This window comes from Leucoraja erinacea, chromosome 13 (assembly GCF_028641065.1).
Source record: "Leucoraja erinacea ecotype New England chromosome 13, Leri_hhj_1, whole genome shotgun sequence".
Taxonomy (NCBI): Eukaryota; Metazoa; Chordata; class Chondrichthyes; order Rajiformes; family Rajidae; genus Leucoraja; species Leucoraja erinaceus.
Genome location: NC_073389.1, coordinates 33,760,394 through 33,784,742, shown reverse-complemented (window position 1 = coordinate 33,784,742; position 24,349 = coordinate 33,760,394). Strand labels below are relative to the sequence as shown.

The 24,349-nt window shown below is 44.5% G+C and overlaps 1 protein-coding gene across 3 annotated transcripts in view; it reads left to right on the top strand.

Annotated features, from left to right (window-relative positions):
- The first annotated feature begins 10,958 nt into the window (after positions 1 to 10,958).
- The window catches only part of LOC129702837 (RCC1 and BTB domain-containing protein 1-like), a 48,772-nt gene continuing 35,381 nt past the window's right edge, over positions 10,959 to 24,349 (top strand). For all 3 annotated transcript variants that reach the window (XR_008724448.1, XM_055644865.1, XM_055644864.1), the window contains exons 1-3: positions 10,959 to 11,115; positions 20,973 to 21,169; positions 22,591 to 22,741. Coding sequence is in view for 2 of the 3 variants with exons in the window: in XM_055644865.1 (XP_055500840.1) it covers positions 10,974 to 11,115; positions 20,973 to 21,169; positions 22,591 to 22,741 (490 nt within the window). In the remaining variant the exon portion in view is untranslated. The remainder of the gene's footprint in view (positions 11,116 to 20,972; positions 21,170 to 22,590; positions 22,742 to 24,349) is intronic.

Below are 24,349 nucleotides of genomic sequence, written 5' to 3'. Positions count from 1 at the left end.
AAGATGAGGCCAACAGGTTTTCTTCCCTGAAGGACATTCATGAATCTTGGGGTGGTGGGGGGGGGGGATTTATCTAGGAGTTCGATATTTACTATTTAATTTGAATTTTGTATATTAATTACTTGAATTTAAACTCAACTGATGTGATTGGATTTAAAATTATGCCTTTGGCTGCTATCAAGTAACCACATTATCTCAAATTAAGTTTTGATTTATCTGTTGATTTAAATGTTGATTAAGCCAAATTGTAATACACTCTTAATCTACTGTAGTCCTGCTGTTGTTTACCTAACAAGAACTAATTTGATGTGCATTGCCCAATTTTTGATGCCAAGAACATACCTAACCATTTTCTATTATAAGCAGATAGCAATGTGTATTTCAAACTTGGAATAGCTTGGTCTACTGTCAAAAATTAAAGGCCTCCATTTAACTACAGCCTTGTAACTTAAGCAACCCTTGCAGGTTCATTAATTAGGAAAAGCCCAAATTACTTTTCCCATATTTTAGATATTTGTAATGTTATTTTAGATTATTAATGTAGATGATAAAGATCAGGGATTAAAATAATAGCATTCATAGTACGCTAATGTCATCGTGCCAAAGACTAGAGGGTATAGGTTTAAGGTGAGGGTGGTAAAGTTTAAAGGAGTTGTGTGGGCAATGTTTTAACGGAGTGGTGGGTGCCTGGAACTGCTGCCAGGGAAGGCAGATAGGATAGTGGTATTTATGAAGGTGAACTTGACATCACGTTCAGCACGAACATTATAGGCTGAATGGCCTGTTCTTCCATATATGTGTGATTTGAGAAAGAAATATGGAGAGCTATAAGATGCTATTAAATCTTTTTTGGTCATTTTTTGATGAAGGAGAATGGCAAGACATTCTGTAAGTGTATCAGGAGCTCGAAGGTAGCAAGAGAAAGAGTGAGTCCCCTTAGAGACTAAAGGGTTAACCTATATATTATGGAGGAAGGGGATGTGAGCAAGGTCCTAAATGAATACTTCTTGTTTGTATTAACCAAAGAGAAGGACATGGAGGTTTTGCATTTTCACAAGTCACATACAAATAACACACATTTAGTTAATGCTAGGGTGTTAAACATTGTTAATGAAAAGAGGGACCTTGGGTTAAGTCTATAATACCTTGCGTGAAATAGAAAAGGGTTTAGTTACAGATAGGCTCTAGGCATTAAGTATATATGGGGCACAGTTCTAGAGCTCTTGTTTTCCTTAACATGTATAATAATATAGACTTTAATGTAGGTGTTCAAATTAAAAGGTTTGTTAATGATACCTAAATCGTCAGTGTGACTGATGTTAACCATTAAGCTAGGCTGGAGGATGATATCAACAAACCGGTTAGTGGGGGATCAAAGTGACATGCACATTGAATTCAACAAAGAGGGAAGACTCAACTAAAATGTCAGGCCTGAGGGAGGGATATACAGTGGCTTGCAAAAGTTTTCATACCCCTTGAACTTTTCCACATTTTGTCACGTTACAACCACAAACGTGAATATCTTTTATTGGGATTTTATGTGATAGACCAACACAAAGTGGCGCATAATTGTGAAGTGGAAGGAAAATGATACATGGTTTTCAAAATTTTTTACAAATAAAAAACTGAAAAGTGTGGTGTGCAAAAGTATTCGGCCTCCTTTACTCTGATAGCCCTAAATAAAATCCAGTGCAATCAATTGCCTTCAGAAGTCACCTAATTAGTAAATAGAGTCCACCTGTGGGTAATCTAATCTCAGTATAAATACAGCTGTTCTGTGAAGGCCTCAGAGGTTTGTTAGAGAACATTAGTGAACAAACAGCATCATGAAGCCCAAGGAACACACCAGACAGGTCAGGGATAAGGTTGTGGAGAAGCTTAAAGCAAGGTTAGGTTATAAAAAAATATTCCAAGCTATGAACATATCACGGAGCACTGTTCAATCCATCATCCAAAAATGGAAAGAGTATGGCACAACTGCAAACCTACCAAGATATGGCCGTCCACCTAAACTGACAGGCCGGGCAAGGAGAGCATTGATCAGAGAAGCAGCCAAGAGGCCCATGGTAACTCTGGAGGAGCTGCAGAGATCCACAGCTCAGGTGGGAGAATCTGTCCACAGGCCAACTATTAGTCGTGCACCTCCACAAATCGGGCAAGAAGAAAGCCATTGTTGAAAAAAAGCCATAAGAAGTCCCGTTTGCAGTTTGCCACAAGCCATGTGGGGGACACAGCAAACATGTGGAGGAAGGTGCTCTGGTCAGTTGAGACTAAAATTGAAGTTTTTGGCCTAAATGCAAAACGCTATGTGTGGCGGAAAATTAACACTGCACATCACCCTGAACACACCATCCCCACTGTGAAACATGGTGGTGGCAGCATCATGCTGTGGGGATGCTTTTCTTCAGCAGGGACAGGGAAGCTGGTCAGAGTTGATGGGAAGATGGATGGAGCCAAATACAGGGCAATCTTGGAAGAAAACCTGTTAGAGTCTGCAAAAGACTTGAGACTGGGGCGGAGGTTCACCTTCCAGCAGGACAACGACCCTAAACATACAGCCAGAGCTACAATGGAATGGTTTAGATCAAAGCATATTCATGTGTTAGAATGGCCCAGTCAAAGTCCAGACCTAAATCCAATTGAGAATCTCTGGCAAGACTTGAAAATTGCTGTTCACAGACGCTCTCCATCCAATCTGATTTACGTTTGTGGTTGTTAAGTGACAAAATGTGGAAAAGTTCAAGGGGTATGAATACTTTTGCAAGCCACTGTAGGTGGAAGGGGATGCGGAACGGACTGGGTATAGGGAGAAATGGGTGCACATCCAAGGTGGGGCACAGGACGGGAAAAAAGGTGGCGGGGTGTGACCCAAGTTGGAGAATTCAACCTTCATACGGGTTAGATTATAAACAACCCAAGCGGAATATGAGGTGCTATTCCTCCAGTACATTCAATGTAGGAAAAGATGTATCTTGGGGTATTCATCACATTTAAGAATGACCATTTTAAAGCTGTACCCCGGGGCTGGGCATGGGCAACAGCTTCAAGTCTATCCTTGGCTAGCACAGACACATCGGGCTAAATGTAGGTATGTTACAAAACTTACCTTCATCGGCGCTGCAGTTGTGTGCCTTTGGCGTCTTTGAGGGGGGGAGGTGGGATTAAAATGTCGTTTTCTCCTGCCTGTTTGAGATATATTTACTCAGGCTACTACCTGATGTTGAATAATCGTTTCGACTGCCTTCTCGGAATTTTTTTTTAAAACAGCGGGACAATTTAAGCGCTGGAGTAAAATAAAAATCTACTTCTAACGCCATTACCGGGACGGATCTCCCGTACGGAACAAAACATAAGTTAAGTCGTGTATTTTACATATAAACTTGCTTCTTTGGATTACTTTAATCAAAATTTCATCAGCGAAAATGTGATTATGCAAATATACGAACCGGCAGTGTTTTTCCTGCCGATATGGTTAAATTCACCGCAAACCACAACATTCCAATCGATCGCGTTCCACAAAATCTCACTCGCATGATTAAAATGGCCATTAATTTACGGGAATTAAACACTGAATTCCTTCCATTTGGCCTATAAATTCATGACAATGAGATTTAAAAATTGTGTTATATTGAGAATTCTTGTGTGAATGTTATTTGGTCATTTAGGCTATTTAAAAATGTTAACCTTTTCATAAGAAATGGATAGATGTTTAGATCTAGTAATTGAATTTTGTAATTAGCTACAATTAGGTAACTAACTAATTATATGCTTTAATTTTAGGTCATTCAAGTAAGATTGTTTCATATTTGTTTCAGAATGCTTCAAACTATAATAACTGAAAATTTCATTCAGTTCCCTTAATTTTTAAGAAAGTTATGGGCTTTTGACTGTCCTCGATCACAGCTTTTGAGTTAAGCCAATGGAAAAGTAATAGGGGACAAGATGTTAATTTCAGAGTATGAAAATTGCCATAACTTTTTTGGTTTAAATCTTTTTATTTGAATTTCACAGCAATTTGCATACATACAATGATAACAGACAGTGACAGTCAAGGCATAATTGTGCAACAGTATGTAAGCGACCCTCAAAGCCCTTACCCATCTTCAACCCACCCGAATCAGGTCGGAACCAAACGGGGACAAACAACACTCACATACATACACATCCACACAAATATGGTAAGATAAACGAAACAAAAAGTACTAAAAAAAAAAAGGGATCACTAATACCAGTAAATAAGTAAGTAATTAAATAAATAAGTGTGGGGAGGGGGGTGGTTAAGGGGAGAGCAGCTGCAGTAGAGCAGAACAATGGTGGAGAGCACTCCGTCCTCTTCCGAGTCCGGGAACAAGTTGAGAAAGTTAACAAGTTCCAAGAAAGGGTTCCATGTATCTAGGAATGTCTTGGTAGAGCCTTTGAGAGAGAACCTAAGTTTTTCAAGCTTTAAATTGTAAAGCACCTCCTAAATCCAGCGGGCATGTGGCGGGGGACAGGTGAGCCTCCAGTTAAGCAAGATCAGTCTCCGGGCTAACAAGGTTGTAAAAGCTAGAACCCGTTTCACCGCAACAGAGAGGTTGGTGTTGGGATGGGTACCGAAAATGGCTAACAGTGGGTTTGGAGGAATAGTCTGGCCGTAGGCTCTGCTTATCAAGTCGAAAGCACTCCTCCAAAAGGCTGCTAGCTTAGGGCAAGACCAAAACATATGGCTATGGTTCGCAGGAGATTGATTACATCTGTTGCAGGTGTCCCTAACAGCGGGGTAAATTCTAGATAATCTTGCATTTGTGTAGTGGACTTTGTGAAGGACTTTGTGTTGGATTAGGCCATGACGGGCACATATGGAGGAAGAATGGGTCAAGTCCAAGGCAGAGTCCGCTGGTCTGTTAGTTTCGTATTCAGCTCACCCTCCCATGCAGCTTTTAATGAGGTATGAGGTTTCAATATAACCGACCCTAACAAGTTATACAAAACAGAGATGCATTTCTTCCGGTTGGGATCTAGAGCTAAGATGGTATCGGTCAGGGGTTCAGGGGGGCGATTTGGGAAATGGGGGAATGTCTTCTTCACAAAATCCCAAATCTGGTAAAAACAAAAAAGGTGGGCGTTTGGGAGGCTATAGTTGGACGAGAGCTCCGCAAAAGGCGAAAAGATGCCATCCTTGTATAGGTTTTTGATACTACTGATATCGTTGCTATGCCAGGTTTTGAATGCGTGGCCTGTACTTGAAGGTTTAAAGATGTGGTTTTTAAGCAGTGGGGTCAAGATGGAAGGGCCTTGTAAACCAAAGTTTTTCCTGAGTTGACTCCATATCATGAGCGAGAGGGACGCAATTGGGCCTGCACCCACAGATGTTACAGGAAGGGGGAGTTGGGAGCATACGACAGACCGCAACGGGAGATGTGAACTCGCCTTTTCCATGTGTACCCAGGTCGGTAGGTGGTCGCAATCATCATTCATCCAATACAGGAGTTTTTGCAAGTTAGCTGCCCAATAGTATCGCCTAAAGTCAGTAAGTGCCAAACCGCCGTCACTCTTAGACTGCAGTATCGCCTTTCGGATTCTAGCCGGTTTGCTACCCCATAAAAATTTAGATATTGTCCTTTCTAATTTATCAAAAAAAGATTTAGTGATAAGTATAGGAACGCGCTGGAAAAGATACAGGAATTTGGGTAGGAAGACCATCTTGACCAGATTTATCCGGCCCACGAGGGATAGCGGTAAAACTGACCAGCGGTCAAAATCTCTTTCAGCTTTCTCAACCAGAGGCAGAAAATTTGTACAGAACATATCAGATAAGGGTGTTGTGATAAAGACGCCGAGGTAGCGAAACCCGTCCTCTGCCCATTTGAATGAGGTTAAAGAGCGAGGGAGCTGCATAGTCAATGAGTTAATCGGTAATAGCTCACTCTTTTGGTAGTTAAGTTTATAACCAGAATACACGCCAAACCATTCTAAAATATTCGTAATTACAGGTAGAGCTGACTGGGTTCGAGATGTACAGGAGCAGGTCATCCGCATACAATGAGACTTTATGAGTTGTGTCGAACCGTGTAATACCTTTAAAGCCCTTCTCTGAGCGTAACCAGACCGCCAAGGGTTCTATCACGACAGCAAACAGAAGTGGTGATAACGGGCAACCCTGTCTGGTACCTCTCTGAAGGGGGAAGTAGGGCGACAGTGTGCCATTTGTTTGTACTGAGGCCACCGGGGACGAGTATAATAGACTGACCCAAAGAATAAAACTGTTACCGAGGCCAAACCTGTCCATCGCCTCATATAGGTACCTCCACTCGACCCTGTCGAAAGCTTTTTCGGCGTCGAGGGAGACCACTATCTCCGGGGTCTCACTACTCGGTGAATGGATGATGTTAAGGAGACGCCTAGTATTGTGGGAAGACTGTCGGCCTGGTATGAACCCTGTTTGGTCTAACGAGATAATAGAGGGCATCACTCGTTGAAGACGGAGCGCAAGGGCTTTAGAGAGGATTTTGAGGTCCACATTCAGGAGTGAAATTGGTCTATAGCTACTACAAAGCAGGGGATCTTTCTCCTTTTTAAGAATTAGGGAGATAGTAGCCCACGACAAGGTGGGCGGTAGGCGACGATGTAAAAACGCCTCATTGTACATATCTCTCAGGACTGGTGCGAGGAGAGCAGAGAAAGCTTTGTAATATTCTACAGTGAAGCCGTCAGGGCCGGGTGACTTTCCGCTTTGCAGCGATGTGATGGCTGCTTGGACCTCAGCAACAGTTATGGGATCACCCAAGTCTCTCGTGGCTTCATCGTCAATTCGGGGAAACGTCATACTACTGAGCATGTCACCTGCAGGCAGTGGGAGGACAATCGTAAACGTTTAGTTCAGCGTAGAATTTAGCAAATGCTTCATTAATTCTAAGAGGATCAGTATGAATCTCCCCTAAGCTGGATCTAATGGCTGGAATTAGCCGTGAAGTCACCTCGGTTCTGGCCTGATGGGCCAAAAGCTTCCCAGCTTTATCCCCAGATTCAAAAAAGTGTTGCCTAGATTTAAGCAGTCGTAGCTTAGTTTTATTAGTAGACGTGAGGTCAAAGTCTGTTTGTAACCTAAGGCGTTCTCTATAAAGGTTAGGGTCTGGGTCAGATGCATATTTGTCATCAATTTCCTTTATTTTTTGTAACAGGTCTGCCGTTTGGGACGTCTCGGTTCTTTTCAGGTTGGAGACAAGAGATAAGTTGGCCCCTAATATAGGCTTTTGAAGCTTCCCAGAGTATACCTCTTTCTATGTCCGGCGAGTCATTCAGCTCAAAATATAAGGTTATTTGGGAGTGCAAGAATTGCATGTAGTGAGCCTCTGCTAATAATGAGGAGTTGAACCTCCACTGTTTAAAGGGGTTAGTTCGTTTACGAAAGTGGAGATCGAGGGAGGTTGCAGCATGATCTGATATTACGATGCTATGATACTCGCTGGATTTGATTTTGGAGAGCAGTCTGTTATCTAAGAGAAAGAAGTCTATACGGGTATAGGTACGGTGCACGTGGGAAAAAAGTGAAAATAATTTATCGTGGGGAATGTAAATCTCCATGGGTCTGTGAGCCCAAGTTGTTTGGCGAAAGCATGCAGAGTCTTACCTGATTTAGTTAAAGTAGAGGCTTTAACCATATAACCATATAACAATTACAGCATGGAAACAGGCCATCTCGGCCCTACAAGTCCGTGCCGAACAAATTTTTTTTTCCCCTTAGTCCCACCTGCCTGCACTCATACCATAACCCTCCATTCCCTTCTCATCCATATGCCTATCCAATTTATTTTTAAATGATACCAATGAACCTGCCTCCACCACTTCCACTGGAAGCTCATTCCACACCGCTACCACTCTCTGAGTAAAGAAGTTCCCCCTCATATTACCCCTAAACTTCTGTCCCTTAATTCTCAAGTCATGTCCTCTTGTTTGAATCTTCCCTATTCTCAAAGGGAAAAGCTTGTCCACATCAACTCTGTCTATCCCTCTCATCATTTTAAAGACCTCTATCAAGTCCCCCCTTAACCTTCTTCGCTCCAGAGAATAAAGACCAAACTTATTCAACCTATCTCTGTAACTTAGTTGTTGAAACCCCGGCAACATTCTAGTAAATCTCCTCGGTACTCTCTCTATTTTGTTGACATCCTTCCTATAATTGGGCGACCAAAATTGTACACCATACTCCAGATTTGGTCTCACCAATGCCTTGTGTACAATTTTTAACATTACATAGCCCCCTGCTTCTATACTCAATGCTCTGATTTATAAAGGCTAGCATACCAAAAGCTTCTCTTACCCCCCTATCTATATGAGATTCCACCTTCAAGCTTTGTTCGAAGATCTGTCCAGTATAGGGTCTTGGACCAGATTAAAATCTCCACCCACAATGACGTGGTGATTTTTAATATTTGGGAGAGATGTAAAAAATTTGGTTACAAATGAGCTGCCATCCCAGTTGGGACCGTAAATGCTGGCCAATATGACAGGTGTGTCTTGCAGTTTGCCAGACACCATGACAAAGCGGCCAGCAGGATCCTCCACAGTTTTCTGTGGTTCGAACATAACATTCTTACGAATCAGGATAGCAGTACCCCTAGCCCTATCATTAAATTTCGAGTGAAATAAGTGGCTAATCCAGCCTCTCTTAATCCGTGTTACCTCTCTGTTACGAAGGTGGGTCTCTTGAATAAAAAATATATCGCCTTTGAACTGTTGCAAGTGGGCCAAGATCCTGTCAGTCTTGGTAGGACTTCCCACCCCCCTCACGTTCCACGAGACAAATCTAAGAGTGTCGTTTGTGTTGGCCATACTTAGCTATATCCAAGCAAATGGGCAGAGCGCTGTAGTACTGCAAGTCGAAACGGAAGAGCACATCGAAACCAGCTGCCGAGAGTGGGGGATGTGGGGGGAAGGAGGGGGGAGAGAAGGAGTGATAAAAAAAAAAAAAAAAGATACATACACACGTATACACACAACAAACAAGTGGGACACATATCACTTAACCATCTTTCAAACCTGAGTCCCCGGACCTGAGATCCCCCATGTCCCAACTGAACCTTGAGTGCCCATTGCACCAAGGTGCGTTGTCCTCGCATCGGCATGGAGACTAAGCTTATCGGCCTGGAAGGCAGGAGTCGCCAAAATAACATAAGGATAGTTGGTCTCCCCGAGATCATCGAAGGCCCCCAAACAACAGCTTTTTTCTCTCAACTCCTGCTCGAGACTCTTGGCGAACACACACTGGAATCAGCCCCGGAGCTAGACCGAGCCCACCGTACGCTAACAGCCAAGCCAAGCCCTGGTGAGAAATCCAGAGCAGTTGTGATCTGCTTCCATAAATACCAGACCCGCGAGTTGGTGGTGCGTGAGGCTCGGAGGCAGAGTGGTAAGCTGAAGTACAAGGATATCCCGATCCACATTTTCAAAGACCACTGTCCCGAGATAGTTGAACAACGCTCCGCGTACCGAGATGTTATGAAGGAGCTGTACAACCTGGGTCTCAAACCCTCCCTTCATTATCCAGCCAAGCTGTTCATCATGGCTGGAGAAGGAAAGAGGCGACGACTAACATCTCCTGAGGACGCTCAGGATTTCATCTCATCTTACCGTCGACCCAGACCGGGACCCACAGACAACTGACTTCGCTCGGTACGTCTATATCCGAGTGGCACAGCGGTCCGGTTAATCTACGGTTACACTATGGACTAACTTTGGCTTGACTGCTCTTAGCAACTAGCCATTGCTAGCGCTCGGCCTTGCTGATTATACTAGACCCCTGTCTTGAAATGTATGAGGCTGGTAAGAATTCACCACGATTCGTGACTATCTTATACCAACTTTTCCTTATAATGTTTATGTGTAATCATACTTGAAAGGTTCTTCACCTGCATATGCTATAAAATTGGGCTTAAGGGACCCACTTTGTGGTTCGTGATCTGGTCTCTGCCTTCTTGTTTTTAGCAGCTAGCTGCTAATGCTGCCAGCATTCGGCTAGTTTGTTTACACTAGTCTTCCTAGCGGACTGTCTGGGGCTGATAAGAGCTCATTACAAGCCAAGGTTGTGTTATACCAATCTGCTCCTACAGCGTTTTTGTTTAACAATACTTAATTGATGTTCTTTTGCCCTGCGCTTTAATCCAAGACCCCAGTTTGCAACTCGCTAACTTCTCTAACGCTAACTCTTTCTTTATACCTTGTCGATTTTAAGATATACTATGTAATACCAAAGGAAGCTATTCTTGCTCCACTTATACGTTGGCTTGCTTACTCAGTATCACCATTTTGTTAATTTGTTTTGTCTTATTATTACTATCATCATTACAACCATTACCATTAGTGTTAGCAATTACATTGGCAGTGCAACTATTATGGCAATTATTTCAACTTTGTATTTATTTATTTGTTTATTTTACTTTATTTCTACTTTCTATTTTTCAAATTATTATTATTATTATTATCATTGTTATTATTACTACACTCATTTCATTTTATGTTACTTTACTGACATTGAGCGATTTTGTTGCTTTGGGAGGTGGAAATATTGGGAGTTAAGATCGGATATCTCCATAACTTTTTTAATACTGAAGATATGAAAGTGAATTATGTGTCAAATTAAACTTCATCTTATGCTTTATCTGATGGGGTAAATTGCAGACTTGATTTTTTAAATCTCAAAATGTTGTAACATTGCTACTGTTGGGCCTTCCCTCTCCCCTGACTCAGTCTGAAACAGGGTCTCGACTCGAAACGCCTCCCATTCCTTCTCTCCAGAGATGCCTGACCCGAGCACTTGCACCAGCTTTTTGTGTCTATCTTCGGTATAAACCAGCATCTGCAGTTCCTTCCTACAGGGCAATGGGTCTCTATGATGAAATCAGATACTCTGATGAGAGCGGCCTGCGGGTTGTCGGTGCAGAGACCAGATACCGCCCCGGCGGCACCGCAGGCCGGCGAGGATCGTCGAGCGATGGATGAATCGACGCGAGATTGGCTCGGCGAGCGCGCGCGTCCTGGTGGAACGTGGGCCGGGAGCGGCGGCGGCGGGAGGCGCGCGGAGGAAGGTTGCGCTGTTTCTACCAGGAAGATATTTGGTTTCTACCCAGGAAGCGCCCGGTAATGCTGCTTCTCTCTTTTCTTTCGCCCGCCTAGTAAAACATTACGTTAGCCGGGACGGTTATGATGACAATTTGCTGGGATATCTACTTTGCGGTGACCTTTCAACTGCAGCCCCTTGTTTTGGGGGGGGCAGCGCCATTGGACAAACAGCCTTTACTGCTTTGTGCGCCGCTAATGTTGCAGTTGCTTTGTTTTCCATGTCGAATTAGCTGTACCAGTCATATTCTTGATTTGCAGGATATGACTAAATCATTTGTTTTTGGAGTCAATATATAAAATCGAAACTGAGTTTATTGCGTATTTCCTGTTAATCTTTAGCCCGGATTTATTGGTTTACACTTTACAATTATTATTAAAATTTGCGATGACAGTCTTGCAGACCTAGAGCGTCGCACTTACTGATCAATACAATGGAGGGTCCGTTATGGTACATAGCTTACTGTAACAATTTGATGTGTTAAATAAACCAACATTAGTTCCTTTCCCAGGGAACATACCCTCATCATGCCCCAACATGAAGCCCTCGTCATTCTCAGTCGGCTACATTAGGCTGATTATGTTTGCTTGAACTTGAAGAGACGGCACTATGCTGGGAGATTACTAAACGTAAAAAAACAAAATCAGGGCTGCCCCAAAGGTCCTTGAACAAATTGAGACATAAGGAACTGCACATGCTGGTACCTTGCACATAACACAAAGTTCCGGATACCTACCATTCCCTGTGTAAAAAAAAATGGCCTCGCACATCTTTAACCCCATCCCCACTCACTTAAAGCTATGTCCTCTAGTCCTTGACATTTCAAAAAGGATAAAGGTTCTGACTGTCTATCCTATCTATGCTTCTCATAAGTGTATGTAGTTCTATCAGGTCTCCTCTCAGCATTTTCCACTCCAGAGAAAACAATCTAAATTCGTCCAACCTCTTTTTACAGCTAATACCCACGAATCTAGGCACATCCTGGTAACTCTTATGCACCCTCTCCAAACCCTCCACTTCCTTCCTCTAATGTGACGACCAGAACTGCACAGAAATGCTCCCAATGTGACCTAACCTGAGTTTTATAAAGCTACTATGTGACGTTGATTCTTTTAGTCTGTGCCCCAACCGATGAAGGTAAGCAATAAAATTTTCCTTCTTTGCTGCTCAAATTATGGACTTGGACCCTAACAGGCCCGTCCCACTTAGGCGACTACAGGAGATTATGCGGTCGCCACATGTTCGCGGGTGGTTGCCAGGGAGTTGCCTTCATGGTCGTGAGTAGTTCCCGCATTCTCAGAACTAGTTATGTTGAAAAATTAGCGGCGACCAGAATTAAGCCGCCATGGAGAGTAGCGAGAATTCTCGTGCCGTAGGTGCAGTGGTAGTGGGACGCCAGGAGGCCGTAGGTTGTCGCCGATACTGACTGGTGAATTTCATTGGCTCATTGGGGAAAAAAACGTAAACAGTAGTTTTCAGAACCAAGGATAACCAGCCGATAATGTTAATGTCTGCTGAGCTTCACTGCCGTGCATCTCTTAAAAGTTGTCTCCACTCCTTCTCCCCACCCCTTCTCTCCCTCTCTTTTAAAGAAGTGCTTTCACCGTCTTAATTACAACGCCAACCTTCCTGTGTGTGTCTATCATATTGGCTTTGCACCATGTGAATTTCACTCAGACAGCGCTCCCCCCGCTTGCCCTGTCCCCGCCTGCATAACTGGCGGGTGAAGGAAACGACGTGTGTGTGTGTTCCACTCTGACAGTCACCGTTTCAGTCACCATTCCAGTCGCCGGTTATTCAGCAACTTGCTATGACTTGACAGTCGCCTGAAAAATCGCCTAAGTGGGACATCAATGTTGTAAGATTCCTGCAATTAACATCCAAATCCTATCCCTAAGAACCCTCCAATAGCTTCCTTACCACTAATGTAAAGTTTGCGGATCTATTATTTCCTGGGTTATCCCTACCTCTCTTACTAAGCAAAGGAGTAACATTGGCCACACTTGAGTTCTCTGAGACCTTGCCTGGGCCAGAGAGGATAAAAGGATATTCACCAATGGTAATCTCTTGCCTCTCTCAATAATCTGGGATAGATTCCAACTGGCTCTGGGGTCTTAATCCCCTTAAAGTTCTTTGCGCAGGCCAGCTCCACCACCACCTTGATCTCAGAATGCCCTAGCATATTAGTATACTCCACACTGATCTCAAGATCCACCGTGGTGAATGAAACGGCAAACTACATTTTAGTACCTTGCTTATATTGTCCAACTCAAATCTTAAATTCCCTTTTATCCATGAGTGGTCCTAGGCTCTCATTGTATTTTTTTGATCCTTCTGCTATTATAAACAGAACTTAAACAAAAGCCTTGTTTCAATGTAAAATGAAAGGGTTGTAATGGCGAGACAAAGGAGATATCAGTGAAAGGTGGAACCAGAGACTGACCGATGTAAACAATGGTGGTGTTGATTGAGAGAGGTTGCTGAAGTTTTGTTAATCACAGCTGCCTGAAGGAATCATAGCTAGATGATTGAGGACAGAGGAAGGTTAATAAAGTGCTGAAACTGGTATGAAATACTGTAGTAGTTGTAAATCTGAAATAAAAAATATTGGAAACACAAAAGCAAATCAAGAGGAATCTGGAGAAAGTAAGCGCGAGTTAATATAAATTCATGATCTTTTATCAGATCTGGGCAGTTCTGATACCAACAATAAAGAGTTTATCTGATATGTAGCTTTAGTTATAGAGTCTTCGTCATGCAACATGGAAACAGGTCTGTCAGCCCACTGTGTCCGTGCTAATCAAGGTGTCTTTGAGCTAGTCCCATTTACTTGCATTTAGCCCATATTCCTCCAAACCTTTCTTATCTATGAACCTTTCCAAATGTTTTTTAAACATTGTAATTATACATGCCTCTACCACTTCCTGTGACAACTCGTTACATCCCATCTACACTTTAGTTTCAGTCATTAATAATCTATATTACTAAAAGTCTGATCTTGACCACTTCCTGTTGTTCTGTATATTGATTTTAGAAAAAACGCTGCCACTTACGGCTGTGTTTTTTGGCCATCTTACTCAGAGTCCCTCGCCGCTGTGCAGGACAAGAGGACTTTTCCTTTCGATAGAAAATAAAAGAGTTATTAGTGTTTAAAAAATGTTGAGATTCTCTCTCCTGAAGGCCACGCCCCTTCCGGAGGGACTATAAAACCCGGAAGTGTTGCGTGCCTCAGTCAGTCTCTGCAAGATGAGGGGAGCGAGAGGGTCACGTCTCTCAGTCTGAGCTGTGAATAACACTGAACACGTGTCTACTAAATTGTGAGTGGTTTTACTGACCTGTCAGTGCCCTTAACGTGGTTTGAAAATATAGTTTGGAAATGCTAAAGCTGTGTTGCCTTCGGTTTGGAAATGCCAATGCTGTGTTGCCTTTGGTTTGGAAATGCCAAAGCTGTGTTGCCTTTGGTTTGGAAACTAAAGCTGTGTTGCCTCTGGTTTGGAAAAAGCTGTGTTGCCTTTGGTTTGGAAATGCTAAAGCTGTGTTGCCTTTGGTTTGGAAATGCTAAAGCTGTGTTGCATTCAGCAATGTGATGGGTCTCCAATTCCTTATGTCATTCATCTCCCCCTTCTGCTTGTAGATTCAGATTCAGATTCAGATTCAATTTTAATTGTCATTGTCAGTGTACAGTACAGAGACAACGAAATGCATTTAGCATCTCCCTGGAAGAGCGACATAGCAAACGATTTGAATAAATAATAATAAGTGTCCGGGGGGGGGGTGGTGATTGGCAGTCACCGAGGTACGTTGTTGAGTAGAGTGACAGCCGCCGGAAAGAAGCTGTTCCTCGACCTGCTGGTTCGGCAACGGAGAGACCTGTAGCGCCTCCCGGATGGTAGGAGGGTAAACAGTCCATGGTTGGGGTGAGAGCAGTCCTTGGCGATGCTGAGCGCCCTCCGCAGACAGCGCTTGCTTTGGACAGACTCAATGGAGGGGAGCGAGGAACCGGTGATGCGTTGGGCAATTTTCACCACCCTCTGCAATGCCTTCCGATCGGAGACAGAGCAGTTGCCATACCATACTGTGATGCAGTTGGTAAGGATGCTCTCGATGGTGCAGCGGTAGAAGTTCACCAGGATCTGAGGAGACAGATGGACCTTCTTCAGTCTCCTCAGGAAGAAGAGACGCTGATGAGCCTTCTTGATCAGAGTAGAGGTATTGTGGGTCCAAGAGAGGTCATCGGAGATGTTGACTCCCAGGAACCTGAAGCTAGAAACACGTTCCACCTCCGTCCCGTTAATGTGGATGGGGGTGTGCGTGCCGCCTCTGGACTTCCTGAAGTCTACAATGAGCTCCTTGGTCTTCTTGGAGTTAAGGGCCAGGTTGTTGTCAGCGCACCATGCTGCTAAGTGCTGGACCTCCTCCCTGTAGGCCAGCTCATCGTTGTTGCTGATGAGGCCAATCACCGTTGTATCATCTGCATACTTGATGATGGTGTTAGTACCATGTACAGGTGTGCAGTCATAGGTGAAGAGGGAGTAGAGGAGGGGGCTCAGCACACAGCCCTGTGGAACGCCGGTGTTCATTATTAGGGTGATGCTGCCCTTCCTCATGGAGTCTGACATGCTGCCAGCTGGAAGCATGTCATTGTACACTTCCAGCAGGTCCGGGCCCACCCAGTCCCATAGAGCCGAATACAACTCGGCCGGTAAGCCATCGCTTCTGGGAGTTTTACTCGAGTCAAAGGAACGAATGGAGCCAGTCAGCTCCTCTAGGGTCAGTGGTTGGTCCAGACTCACCCGCTTGCTGTCCTCCAAGACCTCCGTGATAGAAGACAGAAAGTTCTGGGAGGCGGTGCTGTCTGTGGCCTTTCTGTCGAACAAATCCGTATAAAAGGATTTGCAGATCCTCAGTATATCCGTCTGCAAGGATGTTACCGAGCCATCCTCCTCCCTGAGGCTGTTAATCATAGAGCTCCCCCTGTGAACCTAATGGAAGAAGAAGCGTGAGCACGTCTCATCCTGCTCCAAGTGGTGGACACTGGATCGGAAGATGATCTTGGAGGATTCGGAGAGCTGAGCTTGCCAGCCCTTCAACTCTCTAAGTTCCTCCCTCACATCCACCCCTCTCTACTGCAGAACCTTTGTTTGCTGAAAATACTCAGAAGCATTAGCTGATATGATGCATTTCTTCCAACACTTCCCATTATACTCCTCATTATATAATGTCTTCATCTATTATGTTACATGAACATTTTAAAGTTGAATACAGGTAAAGTTAATGTTGCCATTTCTCTTGAGGCTTCCAATTTGTTTGCCTCGCTTTACCAAGGTGCATTGCACGTCCCTCCTGAGGAATTTTCAGTAAAGTAGGTGATGATGTATTATTCTGTAAAACTTTAATTGTGTTTGGAGCTCTGCCACTCAATAATTGTCCTGTAAGCTCTGCAACTGCTCCGAAAAAAAAAAATGAAAGTACAGGTGCACAACCTTTTATCCGAAGATCCAAATAACGAAAACCTCCGAATAGCGGACAATTTTTTCGGTCCTTGAAGAAAGGTCCTTGAAAACGTTCACCGAGGGCGGCCCGCAGAGGTGACAGCGGAACCTCCGGTCGGTCCTCGAAGAAAGGGGAACTAAATCCCCATTCATAAAAGAGAAGGTGAGAGTATATTGCGCGGGAGGGTTAATAATTGACAATATGCTGCTACCTGCCCTCTGAGTTAAAAAGTTCCCACGGTAGTCTCACGATACACAGTGTATCGTGAGTCTTGCGTGGGAACTTTTTAACTCGGCGTGCAGGCAGCAGCAGATCGTCGCTCCCTTCAGTTTCACCCCACCTACACCCCTCTGCTTCCCGGCCATGTGTGTGACCCCTTCCCTCCCCTCTCCAGCTCCCTGCTCATTGCACCGGCGCGGGGGCTTTGCACTGTCTTCACGTCGGCGATGCTAGCAGCACAGTCCCAGTCACCGGAGACGTCAGGACCAACAGGACACCGACCCCCAGGCCCACTGCAAGCACGGAGATCCCAGAGACCCACAGCCAGCAGCAGCCCAGCCCCGTTCCAACTGCAGAGGAAAACTGCAATCTGGCCGGAGACGTCAGGACCACCAGAAGCCGCTCCCCGAGCTGCGCCCCCTCATCGGGCCACCGACCCCCAGGCCCACTGCAAGCACGGAGATCCCAGATCAGCAACTCCAGCCCAGTCCCGTTCCAACTCCAGAGGAACACGCTCCCCGTATGGGCAGAAGCTGATGGTGTGCAAGGGTCGTCTTGTTCTTGGGGTCGCGCAGCTCGGGCTGTGGGCGAACTGCCACTTGTCGCCGTAGCAGCCCATCGGGGAGCGGATTCCTTTGGAGGGGGAGGGGGGTATTGTGCTGTTTGATCGCCCCCTACTAACCCAGGGACAGGGAGACAGGACGTTCACCGAGGGCGGCCCGCAGAGGTGACAGCGGAACCTCCGGTCGGTCCTCGAAGAAAGGGGAACTAAATCCCCATTCATAAAAGAGAAGGTGAGGGTATATTGCGCGGGAGGGTTAACAATTGACAATATGCTGCTACCTGCCCGCTGAGTTAAAAAGTTCCCACGGTAGACACGATACACAGTGTAGGCAGCAGCAGATTGTCGCTCCCTTCAGTTTCACCCCACCTACACCCCTCTGGTTCTCGGCCATGTGTGTGACCCCATCCCTCCCCTCTCCAGCAGTGGCTCATTGCACCGGCGCGGGGGCTTTGCACAGTCTTCACGTCGGCGATGGCAGCCAGCAGGCCAGTACAGTCACCGGAGACGTCAGGACCAATTGGACGTCGACCACCAGGCCCACCGCAAGCACGGAGAACCCAGAGACCCACAGCCAACAGCAGCCCAGCCCAGCCCCGCTCCAACTACAGAGGAACCTGGGTTGCGGATGACGGGGCGCAGCTCGGGGCGTCGTAGGGGCCCATCAGGGAGCGGGTTCCTGTTGGTCCTGACGTCTCCGGCCACCTGCTATCCTCCGGGAACTGTACCGCCCTTGCAGGAGAGTGGGGTTGTTTGCAGTTGCAGAGGGAGGGGGCAAGGGCGGTACAGTTCCCAGTCTCAGCTCCAGTCCAGGGGGGTGGCCGGAGACGTCAGGACCAACGGGACAGCGACCCCCAGGCCCACTGAAAGCACGGAGATCCCAGAGACCCACAGCCAGCAGCAACTCCAGCCCAGCCCCGCTCCAACTCCAGAGGAACACGTAGGGGCAGAAGCTGATGGTGTGCAAGGTACGTCTCGTTCTTGGGGTGGCGCAGCTCGGGCTGTGGGCAAACTGCCACTTGTCGCCGTAGCGGCCCATCCGTGAGAGGATTCCTCTGGAGTTGGAGGGGGGCATTGTGCTGTTTGTTCGCCCTCTGCTATCTCAGGGACAGGGAGACACAGCGGCTTTTTAAGACTGGTGGGCAATCACTTCCAAAGTTCTGCCCACACAGTCAGTACACCTCTCCTACACTGCATTTCATACAAACATTTATTCTGCAAAAAAAACCTACATTGAAGACTCAAACTCGCGACCGAGTAACTGCCGGGATCGCGGCGCAAACTTGCGACCTTGCGGATATGAGCCGAGCACTCTACCACTGAGCCAGCCATTAAAATCTACGCTAAAAAATTTCCATTCCGAAGACCGACAAATTCTGAATTACGAAAAGTGTCTGGTCCCAAGGCTTTTGGATAAAAGGTTGTGCACCTGTAATTTTAATACAAAAACAGTCATTTTCTCAAACCTGTCGTGGCTGATCTACAATTAGCTCTGAGACCAAACCTATCAACAATACTGATTCACATAATTATCTGTGGTACAGGAAGAATTACTGGCTTTATAGTAAACCATTATAGGACAACCAGACTGCTAAACAGCTTCCTTCCACAGGCTGTGAGGCTGCTAAACAGTCATTCCACCTGATTCTGCTGCTTTTGCACTGACAATTTAATAACTGGCACTGAGTAATAACTCTGGCACTGGCTCAGGTCACTTAAATCAGCTGCTCTGGACATTTTATGACTTTTTTTAATTGTATTTTAATGTTGCTTTTTTACCTGCACTTTTATTTAACTATTCATACTGTTTTTATCAGGAAATGGATTGTTTTTATTTATGTGTGAAATGTTTAAGTTTTTATGTACGATGCTCCGGTATTCCCTGATAAACGGCTTCTCATTTTGCACTGTACAATTTGTTGCTTTGCATGATGACAATAAAGAATGATGATGATGATGAATAGTTTAATATATCTTACCATTTGAAAGCTAATATGTTTTCTCTCACTGAAATGCTTTAGGATATTTCAAATTATTTTTGCACTTGTTTTCTTAATCTTATCAAATATTATCTCAACACTACGAACACTTGCGCTCGGTCCGCCAAGGCCTATTGGATCTCCAGGTTGCTAACCTTTTTAACTCCCCTTCCCATTTCCATACTGACCTTTCACCTCTCGGCCTCCTCCGTTGCCAGAATCAAAGATCTTAGAGCGGCTATAAGATCTTTGGCCAGAATTAGGCTGCATGCAAACTGGAGGAATATCTCGTATTTTGCGTGGGAAGTTAGCTTACAACCCAATGTTATGAACATTGATTTCTCCAATTTTAGGCATCCTCTAACAACCCAGCCTTTCTCCTTTCATCCCTACACTCCCCCGTCCCTGTACCCCATGTGAACACTCACCTATTTTCTCCCCTTCCTCTATCCACATTCCTTCTTCTAGCTTCTAGCTTCTCAATTCTTCAATCCCTTTGTTTCACACCTGTTTTAATCTCTGGCCTTTGTTCCAACCATCTCCCTGTCAAACCCCTCCCTTGCCTGTGTTCACCTATAACACAATGTGAGATGGTTATATAAGAGCTGTCACTCAATAATTGAAAACCAGTTCCATTAAAATCTTCATAGTGGATTCTTACAGTTTTGCATATTTAAAATGTTATTGCTTTAAAAGTTAAACTTGATTAACAGGGTTCTGCAGGCTCCGATTTCTGATTTGTAAAATGTTTTCCATAGATACATAGACAATAGGTGCAGGAGGAGGCCATTCACCTTAGCCAGCACCACCATTTAATGTGATAATGGCTGATCATCCACAATCGGCACCCTGTTCCTGCCTTCTCCCAATACCCACTGATTCTGCTAGCCCTAAGAGCTCTATCTAACTCTCTTTTGAATGCATCCAGTGAATTGGCCTCCACTGCCTTCTGAGGCAGAACATTCCACAAATTCACAACTCTCTGGGTGAAGAAGTTTTTCCTCATCTCAGTCCTAAATGGCCTACCCCTTATTCTTAAACTGTGGTTCCTGGTTCTGGACTCCCCCAACATCGGGAACATGTTTCCTGCATCTAGCCTGTCCAATCCCTTAATAATTTTATATGTTTCTATAAGATCCTCTCGCATCCTTCTAAATTCCAGTGACTACAAGCTCAGTCGCTCCATTCTTTCATTATATGACTTTCCCGCCATCCCAGGGAATTAACCACGTGAATTTACGCTGCACTCCCTCAATAGCAAGAATGTCCTTCCTCAAATTAGGAGACCAAAACTGCACACAATACTCCAGGTGTGGTCTCACCAGGGCCCCTGTACAACTGCAGAAGGACCTCTTTGCTCCTATACTCAATTCCTCTCGTTATGAAGTCCAACATGCCATCAGCTTTCTTCACTGCCTGTTGTACCTGCATGCTTACTTTCAGTGACCGATGTACTAGGACACCCAGGTCTCGTTGTACTTCTCCTTTTCCTAACCTGACTCCATTCAGATAATAATCTGCCTTCCCGTTCTTGCCACCAAAGTGGATAATCTCACATTTTTCCCTCAATGTTCAAAGTATTGCTAATCAAAAAAAAGATTAATTTCTCCCATCTCTCTTCCAGATACCGAATTGTATCGCGGAGGAAATGTGACTGGATGGTCATGTTCATCAACTCTGCATAAGAAACTAGTCATGGTGGATGTTAGAAAGTGGCCAGTGTTCAACTTACTTTCTTCGCAAGAACTCAAATCAATTCAGCAAGCCTGTGTTTTTGGTACTACAGCTACTGAGGCTGTCTATGTAACAAAGGATAACGATGTAAGTTCTTGGGTGATTTTATTTTAGTACAGATTATTTCCCTTTCTGGAGATACAAACTGCCAGAACACTAATTCACAAAAAAGACACAAGTGCTTGACTGACTCAGTGGGTTAGGCAGCATCCTTAGAGAACATGAATAGGCAACATTTCGGATCGGGAACCTTCTTCAGACCTGACCCGAAATGTTACCATTCTATGTTCTCCAGAGTTGCTGTCTGACCCACTGATATACTCCATCATTTGTGTATTTTTTGGCAAACTAGCATCTGCAGTTCCTGCTGTCTCCATTAATTCACAAAGCAGACATGTCCTGAACTGTGTACAACATGGCAGGGATGTGTCTTTAACGACGTGTTAATACAGTAGATCGTCACTTAACGCCTCCCTGACTGATTGCTGCAGGGAGTTTACATGTATTTTTGAAGACTGTTATTGTTTGAATTAACTAACTGTTCCAGCTATTCCATAACTCCTGAAAATGTTCCAATACTAATAATCCCTAAGAAATCCCATTTTGTAAAGTTTAGTTGGGTAAGAAAAAATAATTGATAAAAGTTGAGCTAGAGAGAGGAAACTAGTTCTACCATTCACAGGCATGAATAAACATGCATATTGTCAAAAGCAACTGCAGATGTTGACAATTTCTTGATCAACCATTCCTGAATTTTAATATAATTCCAATTATTATGCTTTTGAAACTTTTTAAACCGTTTCATTCTCAAATCCTCTTGCAGTAAAGCCCAGCAATACCATTTAACTCCTGCTCTCAGCATTCTATTTGGTAATCATGTTGCTACCCGTTTGGTTACATTCCCTGACTCCAAATGTTCTAAGTGTAATTCTCACAACACCGCACGCAAGCTCCCAATCAAGTCATGCATCATTTCAACTAGGAAACGCATTGACTCAACCAACAGCTTGACAATTTTTTGAATTCTATTCTATGCGTTTCATTACCTTCACGTACTCTATATGTTGACACTTCAAAGACTGCAACGTGATTCATCAAATGTGACCTTCCATTTTGGGATTCCTATTAACTCTGATTTATAATATTCATAAGGATTCATAACCATTTCTAATATTCATATCAAGCTGATCACCACTTAGAAAATTAGAATTTATATTTTTCCTTTTTTGCATTTAAGAATCAGGCTGCAGTTTGGTTAACCCCCTTTTTTACAGTGAATGTTGTGTTTTATTTATTTTTAATATGTGCAGATGCAGCCCTCCACACCTGGATTTTCTCCTCACTCTATAGGGTTGGTTTATCAATTTAAGAACATTTGTATTTGTGGAGGAAGAGATGTTTATCTGGGGTGTTTAAAAAGGTGAAAGTGATTTGTGACATGAATGGTGCAACTTGACAAATAGCTCACACTCTTGCATTGCTTACTGTACACAACTTGTCTCTTCCAGGTATTTGCACTTGGGGTAAATTGCAGTAACTGCTTAGGAATCGGAGATGGCCAAAGTATAGCAGTACCAAAGAAAATTGATGCTTTGTGTGGGAAGAAGATAATATCTCTGAGTTATGGAAGTGGACCACATATTTTACTCGCTACTCAAGGTAAACTTATTTTATTTATTATTTCTCTTGAGGGCATCTTTGGAAAGAGCAGTATTTAATGTCCATTCCCTATCAAGAAAATTGTAAGTGTAATTATCTTGACCTGCTATGGGTACTTTGAGATGAGATGTCGATTTAAATGCTCTTTACCAGAATTGATCAAAGGCTAGGCTGATGCTTTCAAATTGGCAATGAAGTTCATCATCATGTCTTATCCATTAAGAAGTGGGTCCCAAGATATGGTCCATGTCTCAGCCTGAATATTTATGGCCAGAGGGTGTTGTTGTTGCTTTCCTATATTAGGGCAGCACAGTGGCGCAGATGTTGGAGCTGCTGCCCCAGCTTCAGAGATCTGGGTTCAATCCTGACCTCTGATTCTGTCTGTGTGGAGTTTGCACATTCTACCTGTGACCACGTGAGTTTCCTCCAGGTCCTCCGGATTCCTCCAACATCCTCAGACATGCAGGATTGTAGATTCATTGGCCTCTATAAATTGCCCCTAAATTGTACATAATTGTGGCTAGTGGATACGAAAATGGGATAACAGAACGAGTTAGAATGGGAGATCGAAGGTCGGCATGGACTCAATGGGCCGAAGGACCTGTTTCATGCTGTATCTCTAAACTAAACTGTGGTCAAGCTGGGGTAGTTTGGTCCAGGGCCTTTGTCTTATGGATGTTGAGTGTAAGGTACAATATTAAGACCCATGTTAAACTTGTACTCAAGTCCTGTGCTACGCAGCTAGCTCCAGTGCTCACTACATTATTCAACCTCTCCCTGGACAAGTCCGTGGTCCCTGCCTGCTTCAAAAAATCCATCATTGTACCGGTACCAAAAAATGCCTCCCCAGCCTGCCTGAATGACTACCGTCCGGTGGCCCTTACCTCGGTAGTCATGAAATGCTTTGAGAGGCTGGTGAAGAATCACATCTGCGCCTTCCTCCCTCGGTAGTCATGAAATGCTTTGAGAGGCTGGTGAAGAATCACATCTGCACATAGACTACAGTTCAGCCTTCAACACGATAGTCCCCATCAGACTGGCCGGGAAGCTACTGGAATTGGGGCTCAACACCTCCCTGTGTCTGGATCCTGGACTTTCTCACCGCCAGGCCCCAGGTAGTCAAGATGGGAGGGAATACATCGAAGTCCCTCACCCTGAGCACAGGATCGCCCCAGGGTTGCGTCCTCAGCCCCCTATTGTACTCCTTGTACACACATGACTGTGTGGCTAGGTTCAGCTCCAATTCAATAATTAAGTTTGCTGATGACACTGTGGTGGTGGGCCTGATCTCAGACAATGATGAGAGGGCCTACCCTGAGCACTGCCAGGAAACAGCCTCCTCTTGAACATCAAAAAAAACGAAAGTCATGGACTTTGGAGTCATCCGAGGATGTACACCATTTCTGGGATCCTGTGGATAGGGTGAACTGTTTTAAATATCTGGGAGTCCACATCTCTGAGGATATGACATGGTGCCTCAGCACTGGTGAGTAAGGCAAAGCGCCTTTACCTCAGGCAATTGAGGAAATTTAGAGTGTCTACGAGGATCCTACAGTGCTTCTACGCAGCGGCGGTGGAAAGTATCTTGTCCGGGAACATTACCATCTG